The sequence below is a fragment of the Mesoplodon bidens genome (genome assembly GCF_964165515.1).
Source record: "Mesoplodon bidens genome assembly, chromosome: 11".
Taxonomy (NCBI): Eukaryota; Metazoa; Chordata; class Mammalia; order Artiodactyla; family Ziphiidae; genus Mesoplodon; species Mesoplodon bidens.
Window position 1 is genome coordinate 55,565,826 of NC_138167.1, and position 13,478 is coordinate 55,579,303.

The 13,478-nt window shown below is 35.1% G+C and overlaps 2 protein-coding genes across 8 annotated transcripts in view; both read right to left on the reverse strand.

Annotated features, from left to right (window-relative positions):
• LRRK2 (leucine rich repeat kinase 2) overlaps positions 1–13,478 on the reverse strand; it is a 142,494-nt gene that overhangs the window by 41,934 nt on the left and 87,082 nt on the right. For all 7 annotated transcript variants that reach the window (XM_081249269.1, XM_081249267.1, XM_081249265.1 and 4 more), the window contains 5 exons: positions 12,913–13,131; positions 9,365–9,566; positions 8,266–8,354; positions 1,906–2,093; positions 876–1,030 (listed from right to left, as the gene is read on the reverse strand). In XM_081249269.1, the coding sequence (XP_081105395.1) occupies positions 876–1,030; positions 1,906–2,093; positions 8,266–8,354; positions 9,365–9,566; positions 12,913–13,131 (853 nt within the window). The remainder of the gene's footprint in view (positions 1–875; positions 1,031–1,905; positions 2,094–8,265; positions 8,355–9,364; positions 9,567–12,912; positions 13,132–13,478) is intronic.
• Positions 2,102–6,593, reverse strand: LOC308625271 (high mobility group nucleosome-binding domain-containing protein 3-like). The gene is made up of 2 exons (XM_081249271.1): positions 4,743–6,593; positions 2,102–4,700 (listed from the first exon to the last, which is right to left on the reverse strand). The coding sequence occupies exons 1-2, from the start codon at positions 4,887–4,889 to the stop codon at positions 4,614–4,616; spliced, it is 234 nt and encodes a 77-aa protein (XP_081105397.1). The 5' UTR covers positions 4,890–6,593; the 3' UTR covers positions 2,102–4,613.

A 13,478-nucleotide genomic window follows, 5' to 3' on the forward strand; every position in this document is an offset into this window, starting at 1 on the left:
GAATGAAATAAATAAAATGCCCAGTATACAACCTAAGATAGATTTCAGGTTCATGGTGTTAAGTAGTTTAGTATGTGTAATAGATGAAGAAAGAGAATCATAAATAAGTTCCCATAACTTTTAAAAAGAGGTTGGTGGTCATGCTAAAACCAATACTTTGATGTGATGTAACTTTCTATATGTCGATTAACTGCAAGCAACATAAGGTTTACTTCAGAATACAGTACCACCTCCATAAAGCTGATTTGTTAAGCACATAAAAAATTATATTTTCCCTTTGAAGCACTAAGATCTTTCTTCCAGGAGGAAGAGCTAGCATTATAAACACCCATTTTTATTCTTTTTTGTAAGCCCCTCAGGGATTGTGCAGCAGAATAGAGCTAGTATGGTCCCTACACAGAATGGTCTGAATGGTCAGGAACTGTTACATTGTTAAATAAAACTCCCTGACTGCAGTGGTGGCCATTCCTAGTTTTTCTTTGCACGCACGTGCGTGTGTGTGTGTGTATGTGTGTGTGTGTATGTTTGTGTGTATGTGTAGGTTGGGTGGGTGTGTTTAAACTAATGATGCTTACCAATTTCACCTTTTAAAATTGCTACTTCTAGTCTGCTTTGGCTTGCAAAGCGAGATAGTCATAGGCATTGTAAATGTGTCTAAAATAAGTACACATGGGCTTTGAGGAATTTTCTTCTTAACAAATTGCATGAACTTATTTGAGTGTATGTCTTTATATTGGCCACTCTGGGGTCTTTCAAGCTTATTTTCTGATTTTCAGCTGCCTTACAAACAAGTAAACTCTGGGAAAATGACATATTAATTTTAATATGCTTTCCTTCTAACTTCTCTAAATATTAATTCTTCATTAAATACATACCTCTTCCTGAAAGCATGTAAGGTGAAATTTCAAGTAATCGATTGATTAGTCTCGACCAAAAGCCCATTGGAAAATAAGGCATTTCATATAGTCGAATGATAATTTCAGAGTTCTCACAGTGGGGAAGCTCTATTACAGGGCTGTGGTCCGACAAACTAAAGATAAAAGGACACTGTCATTATACAGCTTCATAAAATACCCAATCATGTTGACCAAAGTGCTTTACTACTTGAAATCAATGAATTGAAGATAAATATTCTAAGCAATTGCATTTTTTATAATGTTCTTTTGCTACATGCTCTTCCTACTCAAAATGTAATGGTTATTTAATTAATTCAAATGCATGCTCAGATATAGATGCATGAAATTTTTCAATAATCTTATTTATACTATAAATAAATTATTACAGTTCGTTACGCATAGACAAGTAAAGGGATTTTGTAAAACTAGAAAAAAATGCATGTCCTAGAAAAGAGTGTATATCTATTTTTAGAATTAGTTCCCATCCATCAACCAATGCAATTTGCACTTTTCAATGTCATATTACTTTATAACATTTCCCAGGTGCTTATAAAGCAGTAAGAATTTCTACAGTACAGGGCTATAACTTAGGCCTCCATTGTGTTGCCCATACCTCTGAAAATTCACAGCCATAAATTATTTTAAGACTATGTTGAAAACTCATTATATCCCCAGAATCTGCCTAATAACTCTTCCAGTACCATGTAAGGACACACACACACACACACACACACACACACAAACTTATGTCCACTATTAACCTTTATTAAATAAATTAGGCAGTGCTAAATCAAATAGTAATTATATACATAAAATCAGTCATTTACTGTATCTTTAAATGTCAAATTTAGTGTTTTCATTAAAAGAAAATGTTATACTTCAGTACAAAGTTTACACAAGAAGAAAAATATTAGTACATTTATCACAGACCAAAGTTACTTTGACTACTAAAACAATATAATATATGGTGAATTTCCATAGGGTAATTAAATTTTAAGTTTTGGCTTACCTGCTTGGAACCAGCAAATATTCTTCTCCTGTTGGCAAGGCAATCTGGAATTTTTCTAAGAGTTTAAAGTACTGTGACATGTAGTTCTTTGGAAATCTCTTTTTCTTTGAAAGAAATTTTTCCACATCTCTACGTGAAATAATTCCCTTAGGATGTTTTGGACAGCCCTCCACTTTCACTGTCAAAATCTGAAAGATTTAAACTTATACATAATCACTAAAATTTATTTTCTGGAAAGTTTTGAATTTAAAACATTTCCTGTGCTCAGTAAAAATGATTAAAACAATTTTAATGTTGTCAAGTACAACACAGGACCTAATTTCTCTAGTTAGCAGCCATGTAGCCTAGAAACCCAGTGGGGCATGTACTCCCTACACACACACAAAAAAAATTATTAAATTAAGGGAGTTAATTCAGATCAGAAATCCTGGAGATCCTCTGAAACCAATGAACCACAAGCCTTCCCCAACTCCAATTAACACATCAATCCAGTACCCCACATCCTTGTTACAGTCTCATCAATAGTATATTCCTAGGGAAATTATCTTCCAGACTGTGTTATCACTACAGGTTTGCAATAGAAATGTTACTTTACATTTATATAATAGGAGATCGTTTCCATCAGCGAGAAGAGAGGTAGCTTAGCACATTTCAGTGATTCTCAAACAAAGTAAGTAACCACTGAATTTCGCTGGACTCCACTCAGTCTGGATCAGTAGGTCTGAGGTGAGGCTTGAGAATCTGCTTTTTTTAACAAGAAACTCTGATGATTCTAATGTGGAGACTATACTTTGAGCTTTGATCATCATCATAACAATTAAAAATTTAAGTTCAGAAGAACTCAGGTTCAAATCCAGGCTCTACTGCCAATTGTGTGACCTTGGGAAAGATATTTAATTTCTTTACCCACAGTTTCCTTCTCTGTAACATAAGATAATAAAAGTGACTGTCTCTTAGGTTGCCATGAGAACAAAATAATATACACATAAAACATGCAAAATACATACAACAATTCGTAGCAAATAGCAAGCCCTCAAATGTTAGCCATTATTATCTACATATTCCTATTCATTTTACTTGGCCAAATTAATTTTAAAAAGAGATTTGTGCTTAATTTTCTTTAGTAGATCTATAATGTTTAAGGGATACTTAAATAGGAACAACCATTATTTACATTATCATGTAGCTGGGTAAAATACTGGACTGTAAAATCCGTAGGCCCGAGGACTTGTCTCACTCAACACTATATTTCTATTTTGTACGTATACCATCATTGAATCAATGAATGCATGACTGATTGAACATAATGATATCTAATGCAATGTATTGTGTGTCATTAAATAATAAAAACTATAATTTGGGACTTCCTCCATATTGTATAGTTTATAGCCCAAACTGCTCTTACAATTTAGGTAGTGAAGAAAACTGCTGTTTTAGTGTTTTTAAAGTTGCTGAGACCTGTCTGACAAACTCACTGTCTACCCCCAGCCATACTTTATATTTTCTTTGTAGCATTCTGTACCACCTAACATGTTAAGGATACATGTTTTGGTTATTTCCTCCCATTTGAACATCAACTCCATGAATGCAGGAAACTTGTTTTGTCTACTGCTATAGCCCTAGCACCAGAACAATATCTGGAACATCATTAGGTGCTGAATAAATACTGTTGAATTTGTGAACTGGGGAAAAATAAAGTTTGGAGCATTTTATCCTAGGGTTAGGTTCATAGGCACTGGAGTCAAACCACTTGGTTTGAAATCATAACTCTAATTCTCCCTGAATATGTAACTTTGGATAAATTATTTAACCTCTCTGTCCATCAATTTCTTCATCTTCAAGAATGGGCACTAATAAAGTACCATTTAAAAGAGTTGTTCTGATAATTAAATGAGATAATCTTTGAAAAGCATATAAGTAACCTCTAATATGTCAGCCATTATTGTATACTTATTCTAATTTATTTTACTTAGACAAACTGATTTTATTTTATTTTATTTACTTCTTTTTTTGCAGGCAGGAAAACCTTTTATTTTAAACCACAAATAGTCATCAGGTGGCCACAACTATCCACGTTTCATTAAAATCACATAAAACCTAGGTACAAAAGCACCACTGATTATTGCTCTAGAAAAACTGCATGAAAAAATTCAAATACACACAGTAAAAACACGAGAGTATGCACAGGACTAAATTTTTAAAGCAAGTGCATGGAATGGTGAATCAATTTTACAGACAGCTTCCAATACTAAATTGGTATTTATTTTACTCAAGGATGATGGGAATTTCCAAAAATCATGACTATGAGAAGGTAAAATGTCCGTCCATATATATTTTTGTAAGCCAACTAGTAGAGTCCTAAAAAATTAGCATTTACAAAATACTCGATATCGGGCTTCCCTGGTGGCGCAGTGGTTGAGAGTCCGCCTGCTGATGCAGGGGACACGGGTTCGTGCCCCGGTCTGGGAGGATCCCACATGCCGCGGAGCGGCTGGGCCCGTGAGCCATGGCCGCTGAGCCTGCGCGTCCAGAGCCTGTACTCCGCAACGGGAGAGGCCACAACAGTGAGAGGCCCGCATACCACAAAAAAAAAAAAAAAAAAAAAAAAAAAAAAATACTCGATAAAAATAGTTTTTAAAAGTTGTCCCAAGAGGTACATAAAATCAACCCCAATTTTCATGACAAATCATTCTCCTTCGTTTACAGGTTCAGTTTTCTATGCCTTCCTTTCCAGCTTCTTGCTTTTCCTCCTTCTTCCCTTTAGCACCTTTGTTAACTTTTGTTGCCAGTTCTTTCTCAGTAGGGCTAATGTGAGGATCTATGCATAGGATAAGGGCCTTAGCAGATGTTTTTCTTGGTTTAGGTTCAGGTTTTGGGGGAGCAGGTTTCGCTGACAACCTGGCAGACTGTCTGGTGGGCTCCTGTTTAGTTACTTTGGATTCATCCTTGCCCTCTGGATTCTCTGGAGACTTTCTCTTTGGCATAATGACTACGTTGGTGCAGCTAAAAAGTAAAGCAATGGGCTGGAACTGCTGGCACCGTTGCTGGATGCTGCCCCTGCCGCAGCTGTTCACGCGCAGGGCTCGGCATAGCTTGTCCTCTGACAAACTGATTTTAAAATAGAAGTTTGTGCTTGATGTTTTTAGTAGATCTATGCTGCGCTACCACTATCTGTAGCAGATAGTTTCCAAAGATGGACACATTAATTTTTTCTCTCCCTACATATGTGGGCTGCTTAATCCTTCAAGATATAGAATCCATCCATTTCCCTGAACAAGACTTGTGGTTGTTCTGCTCACTAGAATGTGGCAGAGCTGACATTTTACCAGTTCTGGGCCTGGCCTTTAAGAGGTCTAGGCATATATGAGAGACCACATGGAGGAGCAGCAACACACCAAAAATGTGAGTGTAGCCTTCTTGGACTCTCCAGCCCAGCTCAATGAGGAAGCCAAGCGAATGACCCCTGTCAATGCCATGTGGAGCAGAACCACTTGGCTGAACCCAGTCAACCCACAGAACAGTGAGAAACAATAAGCTGTTGATGTTTTACTCCAAGTTTTACTTGTGTACAGTAGGTTTTGGGGTATTTTGTTATATAGCAATAAAAAACTGAAACCTTATCTTAATTTTATCACCTTTAAAAGACCTCTTATTATTCCTTCAGCCTGGTAACTTCTAAGGCTAACTTATGCCCTTGTGCAAGGAAAGAAAATTTTCCAAATTTCTCACACAACATTTTATCAAGATTAAATTGCCATGCAAGTTTTATATTACTCTACCAGTAAGTCCCTGTCATATCTCTTTTATCATATAGTTAAATGAGTTTTGCAAATTCCTCTGTGTGTTGAAGGAAACTTTAATAAGTTTAGTGACCTAACAGCTCTGGGCACAAAGAGGGTGGTTGGGCTCACTAGAGCTTCTACACCATGAAATTATTTCTTCCCTTGTCTTGATGACTCACTTGGAGGTGAGTAACCCTATTTATTTTTGCTGGTTTGGTGTCAGGCAGATCATTCTGTCTTCACTTGATTACTTATGGCTTTAATTCTCTTTAAACCTTAATAAAAATGACATATTTCAGTATATCACATAAATAAAAATGATGGCATTTATCTTTTACATTAAGAAATTTTACTGACCCTTTAGATCTATCTTTCAAAATAATTTGAGCTCTTCAAATTCTTGACTTAATTTTCAATTAAATTAACATGTTTATAGTATAACTAATAGTATAACTATGCTAATGAGAACTTTCATGGAGTTTCAACTTAATTACTCCATAGTATCTCCAGGGATTTTATTGCATCATGATGGAAATTTGCTTCTGTTAAAAGATAGTGATTCTGATGGAAACCACTTTGTTATTCTATTGAATAAGATGTACCCACTCTAATATTATCCACATGTGTGCAACTTTAAATAGTCCCAATTCACATGGAAACACATCACTTTTTGGTGCAACTTTAGCCTTTTCTTGACTATACAGAGTTCAGTTATTTTCTGATAGAGTGTGCCACCTAACAACAAATCTTCAGGGTATAAATAAAACTCTCTTTTCTACACAGAGTGCATATAACTACACATATTGCTTTATTTAGCTCCATATCTGGCACACTTTCCAAAACTACATGAATACACCTTTATAGTTTTGAAGATTTTTTTTCATTTCCTGAAATCATAAGTCTTTAATTACCAAATAGGTCAAATATAAACTTTTGCTAAAACTTACTATTCACTTATACTGAACTAGGGAGGCAATGTAGAAGATAATATTGTTATTATCCTTATTTTACAAGTGAAGAAACAAAAGCTTAAAACATTAAGAAACGTCAAAGTGAGTAAGGATTTAGGAGAGATCTGAACGCAGGTCATGCTGACCCTGAGCTTGTGCTCTTGACCACTATACCTTCCTGGCTCCATTCTCATTAGGTAGATGAGTAAAATCATACTTTCCATGGCATATGTGCAGAAGGATGAAAATCTACTTTAAATATATCTACCAGACGGGCTTCCCTGGTGGCACAGTGGTTGAGAGTCCGCCTGCCGTTGCAGGGGACACGGGTTCGTGCCCCAGTCCGGGAAGATCCCACACACCGCGGAGCGGCTAGGCCCGTGAGCCATGGCTGCTGAGCCTGCACGTCCGGAGCCTGTGCTCCACAAAGGGAGAGGCCACAACAGTGAGAGGCCCACTTACCACAAAAAAAAAAAAAAAATCTGCCAGAATATTAATAACTGTCCCATTACAGTTAATTGCCAATTGCAATGTTTCAATACATTCTCAAGTTCTGTGGTATAGGATTTAGCCACAAATGAGTTCCCTCTTTAAAATATTTTTCTTATTCTTCCTTAGATGAAATTTAGGAACTATTATTCAAGATTACCTGAGGGAATTTAATTACCATTATAGTTGATTAGAAGAGAGATTTCTAACATAAAAAAATACAATCATTTTAGTGACTCAAAAAATTATACTCATAAACAAAATAGCCACCAGTGAGTGCACATGCTGGAGATGTCCTCCCCAGGCTCACTTTAATTCATGATTCATCCAGATGCAGTTGTTCTCACCCAGGGTGATTTTGTGCATCCTAAAATATTTGGCAATGTCTGGGCATATTTTTGCTTGTCATACTGGGAAGGTACTACTGGCATCTAGAGGGTAGAGGCCAAAGATGCTGCTATCATCCTACAATGTACAACAAATAATTATCTGGCCCAAAATGTCAATAGTGCTGACACTGAGGAACCCTGAGCTAGTGTGTTCTGCTTGAATGGTTTTCTGTGGCAAATCTATAGAGGTGGATTATGATAGCTAATTAATATAAACTCATTGGTAACTGTTATTGAGAGAAGAAATAATTTTCCATATGAAATATAAAGACAGCCATAACCACCACTATTCAAAATTTTTTAAATTGTAAGTATTTAGAACTTACATTCCACTGAAGAGTCAAAATTTTCCTCCATGTTGTCTAGACTGAGGTTTCAGAGGCTCATCAACCCAATTTTCATATATGTACTTATCCCAAAGATTTTCACAAAGCTTTCTTTCAATTGACTATATCAATAACCAAACCAAAGCTAACATCAGGATCTAGAAAAGTACTACAGAACAGAGCAGTACAAACACCTGTCTGTGACTTGAAAACAAAGACATTAAAGTAAATTCTAAGATGTCTTCTCTTCTTCCATGAAGTTCTTCTTTATGCAGTCTTCTACACAAATTGTTCTACAGTTTTCTATATTCACTGTAGTTTCTACCTTAACTGAACACAAACTCTATAAAACTCAGTGCTCTAGGTGTCACTTGTAGTTTTCTTCAATCATTACTCCCATGCCACAAAAATATAATATACCAACCTGGGCCATGACTTTACAAAGCCACTTGGGTTCCACAAAATATAAGTCACTTAACTGCAGGGCTGGGTCTTGAAAATGAAGGAGGACCCCTGGAGTAAAAATCAAGAGTGAATGCTGGAATTTAGAATATGCAAATATCAAGGGGCTTTAGAGAGAATCTAGTCCAACCTCTTCATTTTACAGATGAGTAAACTTCAGCATCATTAGTGGCAGAGCTGAGACCCGAACCCAGGCAGCCCAGTTCCCAAGCTCTAAAATCCAAATATTATTTTAAAAAGTTATATTTTGAACTATATAAAATGATCATATTTAAGCATATTTAAGACAAAGCCATACATTGCAGAGCATGTATTTAGAAATAAATAGAAATTCATAAATATTTTTGGCTTTCTAATTACATACTACAAAGACATCTTATTTTCGAATACAGGTAAGAAACACAAAATATCAAAGGAAGCTACTGGTTTAAGAACAATGAGGAAATGAATTGATCAGATTCAATCCACATGAAGATTATTTTTCATACAGCAGAATCTGGGGATCAAAAGCAACTTCCCAACCACTTATCCGAGCACTATAAATCAACTCACACATTTCTAGCAAGGTTATATTGATCAAGTACACAATTAACACCAAAGTCTGTTCAAGAGTTTTCATCTGTGAGGTCATGCTGACAACATGTTACGCAACAGAGCAAGATCTGCCACTCAGTAGCTGCATCATCTCAGGCAACCATTGATTCTCCAAGTGCCAAGTTAAACCAATAATAATTCTTCTTTACAGTGTACAAATAGCCTCCACATAGGGTCTCACAGCTCCTGAATAGTACAGTCAAGTTCTACAACCCACGTTTTAACTCCTGCTCAGAGACCTTTTCAACTACTGCCCTTAGATAATTTCTAAATTATTCTCTTATGACATAATACATGATTCAACATCAGTGCTCGTGATGATCTTTCAAAAAGAAAAAAAATCAGTTACCTATTAAAGAATTTTGTCAATATTCTGTTAAATTTTAAATGTAAGTTCTATACAAGGTTCAGGTGCATTTTCACAAATTACTACAGCAGAGCTTTCAAAAAATATGCAATAAACAAACCTGATTCATTTAGGAAGTGAACTGCATGAGGAAGCTCATTTTCATCTAACTGCAGCTGATGTTCTTTCACAAGTTGTAATAATCGTTTCTGGTCAATTACAGGAAATTCAGCTGGCACATTTTTACGCTCCGATAAAATGATTTTCTCAAGTTCTACATAGCAGTCTGGAATCAGCTGCCCAACAACAGGCTGATCTCGGATCTATGAAATTACAAATGACAAGCTGTAAAAATCCATTTTATTCATCGATTTGTCAGGTGGGTGGTAAATTCTATGCTAATCATTCAGAACTGTATTTTTTAATAAAATCAAAATGTAATGTAAAACCAATTAAACTGTGAGGAATAAATAAGGTGATCTTAAAATAAGAAAAATATGAACACAGAAGCCAATTTGGAAAGAACTATCAAATAATATTATATGGAAATATTTATCTAGCTATTCAGAAAATCCATGGCAAAATCCAAGATAAGTCATTGACCGTAAATAAAGGACTTTCTGTTTTCTAAGACATTAAACTTACATGCAATAGATATGCTAGCATAAGAAATCAGCAAGTATTGTAAGAGCGTTTGAACCTTATTTATTAGATGAAAATGTGATCCACAACCCAAGGTAAAACTAAATTTTGTTCTTGTTATTTGCAAAATGTTTTATTAGTGGAATGTACATATCAACAGTGAAATCTGGAGACAGACATAAAATTTCCTCACCCAAGCTATGCTTTTTCATGGAAACTTGAACTTGGAAAAATAAATCATCTAAACCCCAATGATTCTGATATGAGAGGATGATTTGGGATCTGTTACACTTAGAATCTAACAACTGTCTACTAATAAAGAGATACATAAAATAAAATTTTAAAAGAATGACCTTAAAGTGATAGTTTCTATAATTAAAATCTTTTCCAAACTTTTTTCTTAAAAATCTAATTTTAAATAGAAATGCAACTCTAACAATAGTAACTAAAATACCTTTGAGAACCACCAGGTGGCACACTCTCCCCATTTCTCAACCCATGAATATATTCTTGTATATTCTTTTTACCTGACAATAACTAACATAATTTCTACTTGAATTCTTCAACTTATTACAAATAGAAATTGGGTTTTATTACACACACACACATGCACACACACACTTAAACTTACTCTTTTTCTACTTTTAACTAGAATCTTAAGGAACTTGATTTACAGCAACTGTAACCATTACTTTCATATTTACCTCCAAACATTCAAGATTGTTTCAATGTACGCTTTGAACCAGAAAATTAAATATAATTTCACTAACCTGCACTTTTCATATTCCCTCTCTTCATAATTTATAAATTAAGATAAAACAGAACTTCAGATTGAAATTTATGTTTTAACCCAAGAAGGGAAACCTACATAGGAAAGTAAACAAGAGTTCTCACAGAAAGCAATCAAGTAACAAAAGGATGAACTTTACAGGGCTGGATTACAGGGCCAGCAAAGGATCCCGCTCTGCTAGGGGGCTGGACAAGATTGAGAGGGATATGGTTGGCACTGAATTCTGTTTTGTCCTACTTGTTTTAAGCTTTATTATCAGGTCACCAACAGCCAAAAACAAAAAACTTATTCTGAAGTCTGCACAGACACATGTTAATAAGGGTGAGACAGGGAAAGATTAGAAAAGAGCCAAGATAAAAGGAAAAGATGAAAAACAAATGAAAGGGTAAACAAAAAAAGATTTCTAGTAGATTAAAAGCTATTGTTTGAATACAGGTTGAAGCACCTCAGGGAGGAAAGAATATTCAAGTTCTGGCAGGTTTATTGTTTTGGGGTCATCTGAGTCACTATTCTGCAAAGCAATCAAACAGATTTTCAAACCAATATGCCAGAATGATGTATCCATTAGCAATAGATACCTTTCTTCAAATGATACGGCCATTTCTCAAAGCATTTGTTTTACTTCCTTATCTGGTATTGCCTTCAGAGTTCATGTACAAGTGCAGAAAGAAAATTGGTGTCATTGATTGATAGTGATAAATTGCTATTAGCCTAAAGCAATACCAGTCCAGCTTGATGAACCACCTTATCCATAGACTTTGTTTCAACTAGATTCAGGCTTTCTCAAAACAAACTCATCCTCCAAGAAGTCTTTTTTAAGATATGATAAATGCTCTGATACCAATGATAAAAAGAGAAGCTATTAAAATATTATAAATAACAACAAAGTTCTGTAAGCACAGGTATAGTCTCAAAAGAAAACTCCCTGGGTAAAGAGAATATTTAATTGAATATATTAATTTTGTATATTTGTTTCTTAAAAGTCATATTACTCTTTAGTCATATGTCCCACAAAAAAGTAAGAAAATCTACAAAATAAATGATATTTCATTCTTCTTATATAAAATGTCACTGATCCACCATTTGTAAAAGCTTTTAGTGACTGGGATAAATGTGCTGAAAGATACAAATGTGCAAATTCTCTCCCTGGGCACCACAAAGACCAGCTTATAAATGGCTCATTAGGTTCTGGATAGGAGCATAATCTGTGGAAATGGAAAAGAACTAAGCTAACGAGCCAACACATTATAACCAAGGTGACCATATAATTTATCATCCAAACTGGAATGCATCTGAGAATATAGTGGGGCACAATTAATAATTATGCTGGGACTGTCCAGGCAAAACAGGACCCTTGTTATAAGCCATGGCCTTGATCATTAGTGCTAATGAGCTAAACCAACAGAGACTAACAGTGAAATCCACCATTGTGTTGTTATATTGAACAATTCAGGGTGTTTTTCAGTACAGTTCAAACCATGCTGTCTGTAGAACCCAGGTAAAATTTCTTTCTCTTGCAAGTATTAAAAACAAGTGTTCTCACTGTTAACCAATTTATTTGTGTTTTATGAACTCTATGAATTACATTTGTCTTACCAGAAGAAAACTTTGGAATCAAAAACATAATTCCTAAAATGAAAAAACCCAGTTTGTATAAACTAAAAATTGCTTAGACATTGATGAAAACCAAATTAGTGACACTGATTATCAGATGAAAGAAACTTCTCCCAATATTGAGAAAAAAATATTTGGAAGGGAGATCATAGTGACAAGAGACGTGAAGGAACAACAAAGAAAATCAAGGGGAGCATAAAATAAGAACTCCAAAAGAAAGGAGCAGATGGAAAATATAAGAAAGATAACCCCAAGACCCCAACATTAGTCTTTATCCTTTTGATTGAATCACCACTACAGGAAGTTGGGAGAGAAAGGGCATCAGAAACATGTCCCCAGATTCTCTCAGGAATATTCTCTCAGCCTCTCAGATATCCTCTTAGTTTCTCTCAGTATCCTCAAATTATTTTTATTCCCACTTCTATGAGTTTGAAATAAAGTATAGCATAAATAATTTTAAAATTGAAAGTACTTTAATAATGTTAACAGCCCGGAAAAAGACCCACAATTTTAAGATAGCTGTTCTCTTCTCAAGACTTCTGACATTTCTTAGCAGTTGCACAACATGAGAATTAATAAATTATATTTATCTACTACCTGAAGTCGGCAAAGAACCATGTTACCTTGAAATTGAGGCTCTCATTTATGATGGTTTTCCGAAGTTTTGCCAAAGCATCGGATTCCTCAGTGGCATTTACAAAGTGGTAATCCCGTATTGCAGGAAACCCTCGTTTGTTCAAGAGTTCCTTGGTGATTTTACTGATACAGGCTTTGCGCTGCTTCTCATCAGAAACATCCAAATGTGTGCCAACAAGAATTACAGGGGAAGAAGAAGCACGAGCCTACGGGGGAAAGATACAAAATACTTTTGTGTTTGTTTTAAAATCAAGACTGCTTACATTTCCACTGACATTCACTTTCTATGAAATTCACTTGAGTGGAAATGAGAAATCAAGATTTCTAAGAAGAAAATAACAACTGCCTTTCCTTCCTTAAACCTAAGAAAAACTTACCCTTAAGAAATTTTTAAAAGTCAATTTTATGCCCCTTCTTATCCAATTATTACCACTTTTCTTTCGGGTGGCCTATGTAACAGTAATAGTATATTTTTCTTTTCCTTTTCCCGTGCCTTAAAATGGGCTATTCTCTACATGTGCTTTGGTCGTCCAAATAAAATAGTATTTAATAA